The sequence below is a fragment of the Tiliqua scincoides genome, chromosome 5, assembly GCF_035046505.1.
Source record: "Tiliqua scincoides isolate rTilSci1 chromosome 5, rTilSci1.hap2, whole genome shotgun sequence".
In the NCBI taxonomy this organism is placed as follows: domain Eukaryota; kingdom Metazoa; phylum Chordata; class Lepidosauria; order Squamata; family Scincidae; genus Tiliqua; species Tiliqua scincoides.
The window spans coordinates 128,340,134-128,353,711 of record NC_089825.1 but is presented as its reverse complement, the minus strand read 5'-3'; the positions used below and the strand labels follow the sequence as shown (position 1 = coordinate 128,353,711).

Genomic DNA, 13,578 nt, shown 5'->3' with positions numbered 1-13,578 from the left:
CATGCTGCATAAGGGAGATGCTGCTTTCGTCTGAGGGCCAGTGGCGCAATGGATAACGCGTCTGACTACGGATCAGAAGATTCTAGGTTCGACTCCTGGCTGGCTCGGGTGGACTGGCATTTTGGTAGTTCTGCCTCTAGCAAGTGCCGAGAGCAACATTTAACCCCACAAAACTTTTCTTAACCATTATATATCTTTGCATGCCTTGCAATCTTAATTAAGTTTGATTTTCTCTATTGGCACTGACATAAACGGCTAATTGGTTACCAGGGGTTCTCACACTTTTACCACCGGGACCCACTTTTTAAAATGAGAATCTGTCGGGACCCACCAGAAGTGATGTCATGACTGGAAGTGACATCAGTAAGCAGGAACATTTTTAACTATTAGTTAAAATAATTAGTTATTTAATAGTTATTAGAGCCGTTAATTATTTGATTTTTCTTTGTACACCGCTTTGTGAACTTTTGTTTAAAAGCAGTATATAAATACTGTTAATAATAATAACTATCCTAGACTACAACTCTCTCAGAAGGACCCAATCCTATCCAACTTTCCAGTGCCGGTGCAGCCACAATGCAGTACTAAGGAAGTGAACAGATATTCCCTTACCTAGAGGTGGCCTCAATGGGTGCCCCCCTACCACAGGATGCAGCGCATGCCTCATTGGCACAGCTGTACTAGCACTGGAATGTTGGATAGGGTTTGACCCTAAGTCCCATTGACTATCATTATTACATGGTAATGTGTTCAAAGTACAGATGTGTAACATTTCCCCAAATGCAGTCACATACAATGGTAGCATCAAGCCTAACGTATTAAAAATAAAATATTGAAATGAAAGCCCACCTGAAATGGGCTTCTGACTCACCTAGAGGATCCCAACCCACATTTTGAGAAACACTGGGTTAAACAATGTATCATTGGCTGTGTGGCAGAATTTATAACAGAAATGCGCATCTCATCAACACATTTTCTTGACTCAATTTTCCAAGCCTTCCTTGCACTGTCAAGGGCTCTTTCCAGCTCCACAGGGAACAGAACACTGCAATGGAATCTACACAGAGATGAACCTACAGAATTTCTAAATTGCTCACACACTGACTCTCCTTCTCCAAAAAAAAGCAGCACCTTGTGTACAGCCTCAATTTAAAGTATATTTGTTATAGGGATGCAAAGGGTTACACACACACAACAAAAATGTGGATACCATTTTTAATACAGCCAAAGTCAAATTTTCCACATTTGAATTAAACAACTGAACTTGCCTCCTGGGGTCACATTTGCATTTCAGATTCCCAGGCAATGAATATTTGATTGCAAATCTGAGAAATCCTTTAGCAGCTGCTGGGGCTGCAAGAGAATGCTGGGTTGCTTCTCTCCCAGAAGAATTCACATTTAAGTAACAGGGTTAGCAGAATACCATTATGTATTTTTCCTACACAACGTAATAGCTGAGTCCATTATCTCAGAAAAAGCATTCCTTCTTTCCTCTTCCCAGTGATTTAAAAAAAAGGAACAATGGCACAAATTACTCTCTTCAGTAACAAATAAAGAAGCTTCAAATTTGTATTTAACAATAGAGGGAAAATAAAGGAATGAATAACTATTACTAACAAAGAGTTAATGAATGGAACTAATTTCATTAACTCTGGAAAGCCATTTCAGTTCTCCATGATACAATACAAATGACAGAAACTGTCCCTCTTTTAACTCTAGTTTTACAAACCAGGGCTTGCTACAGTACCAGCACTCTATAAGGCTGCAAAAAGTTGGTTATTTGTGGATATTGTATTGTCAAGAACCATATGGTAAGAAAATTGATATGGCACAGCACCGAAGCTTATAGACATTAGATCTTTATCAATAATATATCTGAAGATTTCACCTATAAATGAAGGGAAATGGTGGGGCCTTGTTCCTGTTTTTGCTTTGGGAGTGGAGGCCTCTCAAGACAACCACAAAGACTACAACCACAAAGACTATCAAGCAGTATTTATTCCCTCTAAATTATTAAACATATTTGCTTAGCATGCAAATGTGAAATGTTACTTGGGATATTCACACAAAGCTCTTGGCTTCACATTGGTTCTGAGTATGAAGGTTTTAATTAGGCACCACTGGAGCAAGAGAAGTCCAAATTAGCAAATTAGGAGTGTGGGGAAGTGGAAAGGGTACAAGGTGAAATATTAGAACAGTAGGTGATAGGAAGCACAACCTGAGTGTTCTGTCGAGCAGGGAGCAACACCCACATTTTTCTCCAAGTTTTATTTTCATAAAAGTAGCAAATTGATCAGTATACACCACAGATCCACATCAGTGTTTGTTAATTTCAGTCAGCATCCAATGGAAGTTTGCAATTTTGTCTTGCAGGCGAGCATATTCCTTCACCAGTTCCTCAAATTCAGGGCCCAGTGTCTCATAATCAGAGAGGATCTTGCGGTAAGTGACAAGGTCTTCCTTTTCCCGACAGAGTGCTGCTTGTAGGTTGTCCCTGGAAAGGACAGCATGAATGACCAAGGTGTTAGTCAAGTCTTTGCAAAACAGAGCTATGCATGGCACATGTTCTCCCTCCCTCTGATCCTATATATCTGTGCCTTCAGCTACTTTCCACCATCCATTCCTGATGGTCCCATGTCATTTTTTCCTAGCAGGCTGGATAAAAGGATGTGCAGTCACTTATTTTAAACGAGAATTCTAGCCCCATTATAAATCCAACACCAGGAAAGCATGACCATCCTTTTGACAATGGTCAGCTCAAAGGAGCCTATGGTAATCTGTGGCACACTTTGCCACAGTATGTTGTGATGGCACCTGACCTAGATGCCTTTAAAAGGGGATTGGACAGATATATGGAGGAAATGCAACCTGTAATGGACAAGCTATGATGACTGTAGGCAACCTCCTGATTTTAGAAGTAAACCATCTCTGAATGCCAAATGCAAGGGAGTGGCAACAGGAGACAGGTATCTTTTGTCTGGTGTGCTTCCATAGGCATCTGGTGGGCCACTGTGAGATACAGGAAGTTGGACTAGATGAGTTTTTGGTCTGATCCAGCAGGGCTCTTCTTAAGAGCCTCTCTTTGTTATTATTGTATAACAAAGAGTATAGTATATTCTTTGTACTGAGGCTGTACCCTAAGCCACAAGAACCCAGACTCAAGTCTGCATAAGAGGCTACATAGAGACCACAAAGAAGAAAGTATGGTTTAGAAAGTGTGCAAGGCCCCAGAATTTAACTCAGGTCCTGGCATTACCCTCTAGCATGAGTGTAAGTCGTCAGAATGCTCTCTGCAAGCAGGCTCTTCCTGCACAAACCTATGCACAACTACTCAGAAGTGTTCAGTTCCTTAGGAGGGCATGTAAAGGATTGCAGCCTTACTGATTTATGTTCATCAGGGACTTTTTAATATTTTTAAGTTCCCAGTCAACCTAATAACAACAGCTAATAACCTCCTGCCATCTGCTATCCATCTTCCTATTTGCTATAAAATACTAAGCTCTGGCACCATGGACAAATCCAGAAGTCATAGTGTTAAATTATAACATCCTCCCCCACCCCAGCTCACCTTATTGTCCGATGTACGTCAAGTTTTTCAGGTGTGTAAGTTTCCAAGAGGACACTCAATTCCTCAAGCCTGTAACAAGCATAGTTGTGGAGTGGGGAAGAAGAAACAGGGTTAGAAGATAAACCAGATTCTTGCACCTACCAAATACACAAATTGAGATACCCTCCATTCACAGATGAGGATGTGTTCCTTTTTTAGAAGGAATCTAGAAGTCCAAAAGTTCTAACCAAAATCTTTAAATAACTTCTGGATTTCAGGTCTCCTTCCTGAACAATAGACGATCTTGAACCTCATATCCTGACTTAGAACAAACTCCATCACTCACTAAAAGTAAACCAGGTGAGTGCTGAATGTTGTATACATCAAGCTCAGTCCCTTCCCAAGCACAACACAAACAGAGAAAGACAAGATAAAGACTCACCGTATCTTGAGGAACATGGCACTACACTTGATCTCCAGATACTGTGTATTGAGACAGTCAAGTTCAGACTGAGTACCAAGGCGGTGCTTGTGGGCCAGGCGTTTCAGCAGGAGTATGCAGCGTTGCAGGGCCTGCAGCGTGTGGGGTAGTGGGAGTGAAATGATGAGAACAGGTTGGCACAGGAGGAGAAATATACATAGAATGGCATGAACTCCATGCATCCACAAGAGCACCATACATTTCCAACCTTTGTAATTTACTGGGGGGGGGGGATTTAAACACATGGACAGTGCCCAGGAAAGGTTCAAATGTCAGAGACATGGAGGTGGGGTGAAAGGCATGACCTTACTGACTTCTGCTGACTGATGACAGTAGGAATTATAACAGGACATGAGGAAGAAGTTAGTCTTAAAAAAATGTAGAAGACATTTGAAGTAGGAGTTTTTGAAGGTTAATAAACTTGGCACTGAATTATGCGTGGCATACTAGAAGAAAGTAGGGTTAGCATAAGAAGAATGTATTCCCTGTGCCTGCTACTCTCATATTCCCAATATCTACATATCTCCCCACAGTCTTCATTTTTCCCTCTTTTTGCCCCCCATTCCATTGACTCCAATCCTGTACAGGAGGAAACACAAGACATTATTTGAATCTTGGAAGTTAAATTATGGGGATCAAATATATGATGCCACTTCTCTTCCATCAAATCCTCCTTGAACACCCACCTTTCCTGAAGTCTTAGCCCAAGCCCACAGGAGATCTGGGAAACGTCTGCCCCTTAAACTTTTAAGAAGGCTTAAAAAAAAAATCTCACATTGCTTGTCCTTATTTGGTGCTGCTCTTAAATATATCAGTTTTTAAAAATGTATTTATTAGGTTGATTGGTTTGTTTTTTGTTGTACTGTAATTTGTTTTAATATGCTTTCAAATCTCTGTAAGCTGCCTTACAGCTATATGTGAAAAGTGGGATATAAATCAAATAAATAAGCAAGCCAGCCTCTAGAACCCACACTATAGTTTAGCCTACAGACATTTACTATAGTTTAGCTTATACTCCCTTCCCCTTGACTTGAGAATGGCTCCCTCTCTTGAGACTTTTCGGCGAGGCCTAAAGACCTTGCTGTTTAAACAAGCCTTCTGACTTCATGGCCTTTTTAACATCTTTTATACATCTTTTAGTTGCTTTTTTACAGGCCTGATTCTTCTAAGAACTGCTGTTTTATGCTCTTTTTCATTCTGACTTTTATCTGACTACTGTTTTTATGGTTTCTGTTAATGTGTTTTTAATATGTTTTTATCTGTTTGTGAAATTATGTTTTAATCTGTTTTTATATGTTGTGAGCCGCCCTGGGTCCCTTTGGGGAGAAGGGCGGGATAGAAATAAAGTTTATTTTTATTATTATTACACACGCATATACATTTTATATACAGTATATTAAATAATAGTACATTCTTCCCCAGTTTATCCATACTTCTACTTCTCTCCTCTTTTTCTGTTGTCTCTTTTTAGATTGGGAGTCTCTTAGGGCAGGGACCTATCTTTTCATTCATAGCAAAGCACAGTGCAGGTTGATTACACTACATAAAGAAACCATACATGTTTACTTCATAAAATTCTGGGTTAGAGCCCCTCAGCAGAAGATACAAATAGACTTTTCATACACATAGTCCACTGGTAAAGTTTTTTCCTCCAGTTTTACCTGAGGATAGGTAGCTTTCTGTTGCTCCAACAATCCCACAAGCTCTTGATGTCGGGCATGAGCTTCCCGCAGACGCTGCTTCTCTGCAGCCAGCCTTTCTGCCAGGGTTCCCAACATAGCCACCCGCACACTCTCCCCAACACCATCTGCAAAAGTCAAACAACATCCAGCTCTGCCCACACTGGCTCCACACTGTGTTAGTTTTAATACTCTTTCACCTTCCCTAGAAGGGTTCCCTTATGTATCAGCAGTGCGATCATCTTAAGGGCCGTGCTGGATCAAACCAAGAGTCCATCGAAGTCCAGCATCCTGTTTCTCCACAGTATCCAACCAGATGCTTCTGAAAGTCCATCAGCAGGGAATACATTGAAATAACCCTCACTTACTGTTGCTTCCCAGCAACTAGTATTTAGAGGCATATTGCCAGTGAGCATCTTACCACTCTCAGGATGGTAGTAACTTAGTATAGACATGCATTTGGGCTTCAGGCGCTTCTCCAATTCCACAGGGAGGTGTTTTCGTATTTGTTCCAGCTCCTGTGGCAAAGAACAGAAGCATAGGTTATTTTGGCATTATAAAAATAAACATATTGAATGATTGTTGATTCCCCTCAAATGCCATTAGGGGATTCAGAGGAGTTTCAGACAGAGGACACACTAGGCTGAAACCTCCAACACCAAAATGATAACCTCCTTGGAGAGCACTGCTAGTTTAAGCAACTAGTAATGGGGGGGGGGGGAGGAAAGAGAAAGAAATGGAAATCCAACAGCAACCTCCTTTATGTAGTGACTGGTTTGCCAGACCTTGAGACCAGAAAGCAGTTCTTCCTGGAGGTTCAACTTCCTGGAGATTCAACCCCTGCTAATTGGGTAAGAGGCACGTTTTCAAGTGGGTGCTCCTTTTTTTAGCAGGGGGAGAGTAACTGGCCCATCTCACCCCAGCAGTGTCTGTTCTAGTGGCTGTCTGCTGGTATTCTTTTGCACCTTTTTAGATTGTGAGCCCTTTTGGGACAGGGAGCCATTTAGTTATTTGATTTTTCTCTGTAAACCGCTTTGTGAACTTGTAGTTGAAAAGCGGTATATAAATACTGTTAACAATAACTTGTTCTGTATCTGGTTTGGCAACATGAACACTAGTTGCTAAAGAAAGCACCAATTGGAGGCTCCTTTACAGCCCAATCCTATGCTTGTCTACTTAGAAGTTAAGTCCCATGGAGTTCAATGGGATCTACTTCCAGATCAGTGTGCATAGGATTGCAGCCTTAGTTTCACAAAAAGACATTCAGAATTCCATTAGAAAGCCCTAATCCCCCCAGAAAACTTCACAGAGTTCCTTGAGGGAAAGCTGAAAAATTAAGCTGTAATGCTTCTCATGTAGACTAAAGCAACAGTATAGATGAGATAGACTCTGAAAATCTGGTGTATCCCCATCCTAATACAGCATCTGCCACCCACTACACAGACAAGTCCACACCATGCCTATCAGAATATCCCAAACAGGCGTAAAGGTCAAGCATGGGATACCACACTACAGAAGCCTGCAGTTTAAAAAAAAAGTTAGGAAAACAAATATAAGAGACTGCATATGTACACTTGGGGCCCCTCAAGAACTGTAGTTACTATGGGGAAAGGATCTTACTTGATTTGAGGGAAGAAGCTCCAATAGGTCGGAGGACACCAAACCCAAGAGAGATGTCTGCGTGCCTTGCAGGGAATGGCCAACATCAAGTATTTGTCTCATCTCAGTTACTAAAAGCTGCTGTTCCAAAATTTCCAGGAACTGAGGGCAAGAGCAAGACTGATTAGCAAAAAGAAAGCAACCTCACTGGATACTTTTTCTTGGGCCTCAAAACCCTACATACTATTCCCACTGCTCCCACTTTCTCACACAGGTTTTTTACTTCCCAGATTTAGATTATCAACCGAACTTCTTTTCCTCAGCCAAAATCCCACCCACTGAGACCTATTAAATCTGTTCACTATTCCACTCTAAAGATCTCTCCAACACTATTTTTTAAAATACACTTTGTTTTATTAAAAGCAAATACAAAAAGTTAAAAAGTAAAGATTGTGTGGCAAGTGCGGAAATCTTGAACTACATTTCTTTGTTCTACTACAAAATCATACAAAAAATTAGTTCTCAAATCTTAAACAGTCTACACTTATTAAAAAGTACACTTTCAACACAAAAAGAAAAATGAGAAAAACATAAAAGTTAAACCCCCTATCTACTCATCAAATTATGGATTTGATTATTTGCCCCATTTTCCTCTCCATGCAAAGGAAGTCCATGAATGGTTTCCAATTGTCCATAAAAGTTTTCACTGACATCTTTAAGAACAAGTCCAACACTATTTTTACAACTGCTAAGTCTATCCCTTCAGCCAGTTTCTTTTAAGGTTTCAGCCCCTTCCAAAATCCTACTGACAGCCCATGATAACTATCTTCTCCACAGGTGCTTCCACTTGTACTCTGATATTACTTTTCTGTCTTGTGGGGCAAGTTCAGTTCCCAGTTCCCTCAGTGCCTCTTGCAGAAGCCGGTATATGGTCTCCCATTTCAGCCAGTTTGCTTTGTGGAGATGTAGTTCCTTCTTTGCCTACCAGGGAAAGAAAAGTAGTGAACACAAGCATGAATGCCAGTTCAATACAATAAATATACCCTTGTTAAAATTATTGCATATATTCTGCACCATAAGAAGGGGGGCAATTGTGCCCCCAGACAAGTCAAACTGTGCAACCTGGTCACATATATTTAGCCATCTTTTAGCCACAATTTATACTATTTCTGCTAGCTACAGAAGGATATGAAATTACGCATGTGTGCTGAAGCCCACACCTAGACATTTGCCTTTCTTTAATAAAATAATGAGACTGGATTCCCAGGATGATGAATTTAATGATTAATACCACTTTCCAGCTGGCACAGCATGAACATGAAGTGCAAAACAGCTAGATTACAGCCCTTATCCTACCTCCTCCATTTGTTGCACCAAGCCGATATTGAGCCCACTGGAGTCCATATGTTTATTTAGGCACATAAGAAGGTTAGCCAAGCCAGGGTAGGCAGCCAAATCCTCATCAGTGAGTGAGCAGGGGGGCAGGCAGCTGCAGCGACCTATGGGGACAAAAAGAGGAGAGCAAGTTTCTCCTTCTGGGCACTTTAATTTTGCTTCATGCAACTGCACTGATGTTACCTTGCTGCAGTAGCTCAGCACCGACAGTCCCAGAGACAGATGCCATTGGCCCTTTATCATAGAGACTCACCTAGGAAACAGAAGGACAGTATGACCAACATTAAGATAGCAAAAACCATTTAAAAATTTTTTAATGCTACAGTCTGGAAGGTTAAAGCTCAGGCTATCTTGTGCAGGTAGCTGGGAAACATGAAGATTCAAACCTGTGAAAGCTGCTGCTGCATACAAATACTCTTGTACCAATCTGAAGGGAGGAATCTAGATTGACATCAGCAAAATGGGGATATTGGGAGCACTCTTGACAACCAGAGGCCAACCTGAGGGAGTGCCTGGTAGAGAAGAAGTCCGTGCATGCATGTCAAACCAGTATCCCCCATTCATATGAACTTGTTATGATTGGGACGGTGGTGCCAGCCATTTGTTAAAGGACCACATGAACTAGAGAGCAATCCCCTTTTATACTTTTTTTAGCCCATCCACCTAGTGCAGTGTCTCTTAACGTTTGTACCCTGCTGTACCCACTTCACATGGTCTACTTATTGGAAAAACCACCAGATGATGTCATCACCAGTTAACTTCCAGATTATGAGGCCAGATGCAACATGACAAACACCAGTAAGAGGCTCAGGGCAGACAGAAGGGCTTTTCAAGCATGCCAAAAGAACAAGCTGGAGCTCTGCCTTCTGAGCCTACTACGAATGCTTGTCACGTTATATTGCTGATCTCGCTGCCAGGTAGTGGGGGTCTGGGGGTCCCATGAGCACCTCCAGACACCATCTTAAGCATTACTGGTACCACACCTCAAGTACTACTGGTACCACACTCACCATTTCAAGTACCACAGGTACATCTCAAGTACTACTGGTACCACATGCACCATTTCAAGTACTACTGGTACCACATCTCAAGTACCACAGGTAACATAGTCACCATCTCAAGTTCTACTGGTACCACTCTCACCATCTCAAGTACCACAGTACCATAGCCACCATCTCAAGTACCATTGGTATCCCACTCAAGTACCACGTTAACCCAAAAGAGATAGCCCTACACTGACCCCCTCACGGTGCTTATGCCAAACCGAAGAAAGCCTGCCTGTTCCTAGTTCACCCCAGCCTGAAGCAAACCTTGCACTCCATGGCTGGGGTCGCGCCAACCTGAGGCGAGCCAATTCATTCCTCTGCCAACCCCACCACAGGGAGACATCACTGGCCTGCACTGCAGTCAGCCACGCCAACCCAAACAGCTCCCTCGATGACCAGCCTCCCAGAATGCAACGGGTCACTCACGCCAACCCTACTCCCTAGTCACGCCAACCCTCTGCACACCAGGCCTTGCTTGAGGGCAGGCAGCACCGCCTTCCCATCACAGCAGCCCCTGCAGTGAGCAGGGCCTCAAGGAAGCCATCCTTTGACAGCTCAGGGCCAGGCAGAAGCTCAACAGGGAGGTGCTCATTCAAATGAATGTGAAGCGCCTTCAGCAGTCGAGCTGAGCCTGACAGGCGCTGCCCAAAGGCCCAGGTCCCCTGCCAGGAGTGACAAAAGCCACCAAAGCCTCACAAGCTAAGCCCACCCTGAGGGAACTCAATTCCAGGGTCGTCTCCCTTTAAGAGTGACGTCACGATAACGGTAGCTCCTTTCCCGCCTTTTTTTCCCCTCAGCAGCAGCCCGACTTGCTCCTGCCTGAAGTAGAAACTCCAACGTTCTATTGCCGGCGCGCGCAAGCTACAGAAGGAGTAGAGGGGGGAGGAGACACGGAGCCAGCCAATCAGAGGCTGCGAGGATAGGGGCGGAGTTTCAGGCGCTGCTCCTAGAAAGGGAGGGTGTCGTGAGGGGGCGTGGCCGCTCCCGCTTCTTGACGACCTGATTGGTCATCGCTCTTTATTGGGTGTGACATCGAAAGAAAGGGGCGTGCCGTTTGGGTCCCCAGCCCTGAGCTCTCCCCCAATCAGCTTTCTTGAAATGTCAAGCCACGCCCTTCTCAGGGATCAGGCATGCAACAGAGTAGCAAAAGGGACAGAGGGGCATGAGAGCTCAAGCCTATGCCTGTCTACTCAGAAGTAAGTCCCATTATAGTCAATGGGACTTACTCCCAGGGAAGTGTGGATAGGATTGCAGTCTTGGCGCCCCATCCTATGCATGTCTACTCAGAAGTAAGTCCCATTATAGTCAATGGGACTTACTCCCAGGAAGTGTGGACAGGATTATAGCCTGAGCCCCTTTTATCTCATGGGCAGAGGTGTTTGGAAATTGGTCTTGTTTCATTTTTTGAATATTCTGTGATTTTAAAAAGGCATAAATTGGTGTTATGCGTTTTTATTCCAAGTTATCATTAATTTTTATGTGCTTTAAAAGTGTACCAGGTAGGTGGGATGGGTGATAGAGTGTCAGCAGATGCAGCCATGGTATTATTTCAACTGGAAAAGTCATCTGTTTTGATTTCCAGAAAATACCTTAAACACTAAAATGCGGTGTGTTGTACTTTTACGTCGTTGTTAACAAAAACAAACACCTTTCACATATAATCTAAGGCAGTGTTTCTCAACCAGTGGCATGGGTACCACCTTGTATTGGCAACCTTCAGTCTCGAAAGACTATGGTATCGCGTTCTGAAAGGTGGTTCTGGCACAGCGTCTAGTGTGGCTGAAAAGGCCAATCCGGGAGTGACAATCCCTTCCACACCGGGAGCAAGTGCAGTCTGTCCCTGATCTGTCTGCCTGGCTATGGGCCTTCCTTCTTTGCCTCTTAGCCTCAGACTGTTGGCCAAGTGTCTCTTCAAACTGGGAAAGGCCATGCTGCACAGCCTGCCTCCAAGTGGGCCGCTCAGAGGCCAGGGTTTCCCACTTGTTGAGGTCCATCCCTAAGGCCTTCAGATCCCTCTTGCAGATGTCCTTGTATCGCAGCTGTGGTCTACCTGTAGGGCGCTTTCCTTGCACGAGTTCTCCATAGAGGAGATCCTTTGGGATCCGGCCATCATCCATTCTCACGACATGACCAAGCCAACGCAGGCGTCTCTGTTTCAGCAGTGAATACATGCTAGGGATTCCAGCACGTTCCAGGACTTTGTTGTTTGGAACTCTGTCCTGCCAGGTGATGCCTAGAATGCGTCGGAGGCAGCGCATGTGGAAAGCACTCAGTTTCCTCTCCTGTTGTGAGAGGAGAGTTCATGACTCGCTGCAGTACAGAAGTGTACTCAGGACGCAAGCTCTGTAGACCTGGATCTTGGTATGTTCCGTCAGCTTCTTGTTGGACCAGACTCTCTTTGTGAGTCTGGAAAACGTGGTAGCTGCTTTACCAATGCGCTTGTTTAGCTCGGTATCGAGAGAAAGAGTGTCGGAGATGGTTGAGCCAAGGTACACAAAGTCATGGACAACCTCCAGTTCATGCTCAGAGATTGTAATGCAGGGAGGTGAGTCCACATCCTGAACCATGACCTGTGTTTTCTTCAGGCTGATTGTCAGTCCAAAATCTTGGCAGGCCTTGCTAAAACGATCCATGAGCTGCTGGAGATCTTTGGCAGAGTGGGTAGTGACAGCTGCATCGTCGGCAAAGAGGAAGTCACGCAGACATTTCAGCTGGACTTTGGATTTTGCTCTCAGTCTGGAGAGGTTGAAGAGCTTTCCATCTGATCTGGTCCGGAGATAGATGCCTTCTGTTGCAGTTCCAAAGGCCTGCTTCAGCAGGACAGCGAAGAAAATCCCAAACAAGGTTGGTGCAAGAACACAGCCCTGCTTCACTCCGCTTCGGATGTCAAAAGGGTCTGATGTGGAGCCATCGAAGACAACAGTGCCCTTCATGTCCTCGTGGAAAGATCTGATGATGCTGAGGAGCCTGGGTGGACATCCAATCTTGGGGAGAATCTTGAAGAGGCCGTCTCTGCTGACCAGGTCGAAAGCCTTTGTGAGATCTATGAAGGCTATAAAGAGTGGCTGTCGTTGTTCCCTGCATTTCTCCTGCAGTTGTCTAAGGGAGAATACCATATCAGTGGTGGACCTGTTGGCTCGGAATCCACACTGCGATTCTGGATAGACGCTCTCTGCAAGTACCTGGAGCCTCTTTAGTGCAACTCGGGCAAACAGCTTTCCTACGACGCTGAGATGCCGCGGTAGTTGTTGCAGTCACCCCTGTCACCTTTGTTCTTGTACAGCGTGATGATGTTTGCATCCCTCATGTCTTGAGGTACTCCACCTTCTCTCCAGCAGAGACAGAGGATTTCATGCAGCTCAGTGACGATGATCTCTTTGCAGCATTTTAGGACTTCAGCAGGGATGCTGTCTTTTCCAGGTGCCTTGCCAAAGGCAAGGGAGTCCAGGGCCACGTGAAGTTCTTCTAGGGTTGGTTCACTGTCAAGCTCTTTCAGCATAGGCAGGCACTCAATGTTGTTCAGTGCTTCTTCGGTGACTACATTTTCTCTGGAATATAGCTCAGAGTAGTGCTGCACCCAGCGTTCCATCTGCTGCGCCCGATCCTGGATGACCTCGCCTGTGGCAGACTTCAGAGGGGCAATTTTCCTCTGTGTTGGACCTAGGGCCTGCTTGATACCATCATACATCCCCTTGATGTTGCCCGTGTCAGCTGCTATCTGTATCTCGGAACAGAGCTGGAGCCAGTAGTCGTTAGCACATCTCCTGGCAGTCTGTTGGACTTTGCTGCGAGCAGTTCGGAGGACCTGCAGGTTGCGCTCACTGGGACAGG

The 13,578-nt window shown here is 44.3% G+C and overlaps 1 protein-coding gene and 1 non-coding gene across 3 annotated transcripts in view; one reads left to right on the top strand and one right to left on the bottom strand.

The window, feature by feature from the left end:
* Positions 1-34: 34 nt before the first annotated feature.
* On the top strand, positions 35-107 carry TRNAR-ACG (transfer RNA arginine (anticodon ACG)). The gene has a single exon. It is a non-coding gene; the product is annotated as a tRNA-Arg (tRNA).
* Positions 108-1,242: 1,135 nt separating this feature from the next.
* LOC136651438 (HAUS augmin-like complex subunit 4) overlaps positions 1,243-13,578 on the bottom strand; it is a 38,726-nt gene continuing 26,390 nt past the window's right edge. For both annotated transcript variants that reach the window (XM_066627813.1, XM_066627815.1), the window contains 9 exons: positions 8,885-8,954; positions 8,663-8,805; positions 8,171-8,287; positions 7,328-7,468; positions 6,129-6,225; positions 5,690-5,835; positions 3,990-4,120; positions 3,569-3,637; positions 1,243-2,494 (listed from right to left, as the gene is read on the bottom strand). In XM_066627813.1, the coding sequence (XP_066483910.1) occupies positions 2,317-2,494; positions 3,569-3,637; positions 3,990-4,120; positions 5,690-5,835; positions 6,129-6,225; positions 7,328-7,468; positions 8,171-8,287; positions 8,663-8,805; positions 8,885-8,954 (1,092 nt within the window). In that variant the 3' untranslated portion in view covers positions 1,243-2,316. The remainder of the gene's footprint in view (positions 2,495-3,568; positions 3,638-3,989; positions 4,121-5,689; positions 5,836-6,128; positions 6,226-7,327; positions 7,469-8,170; positions 8,288-8,662; positions 8,806-8,884; positions 8,955-13,578) is intronic.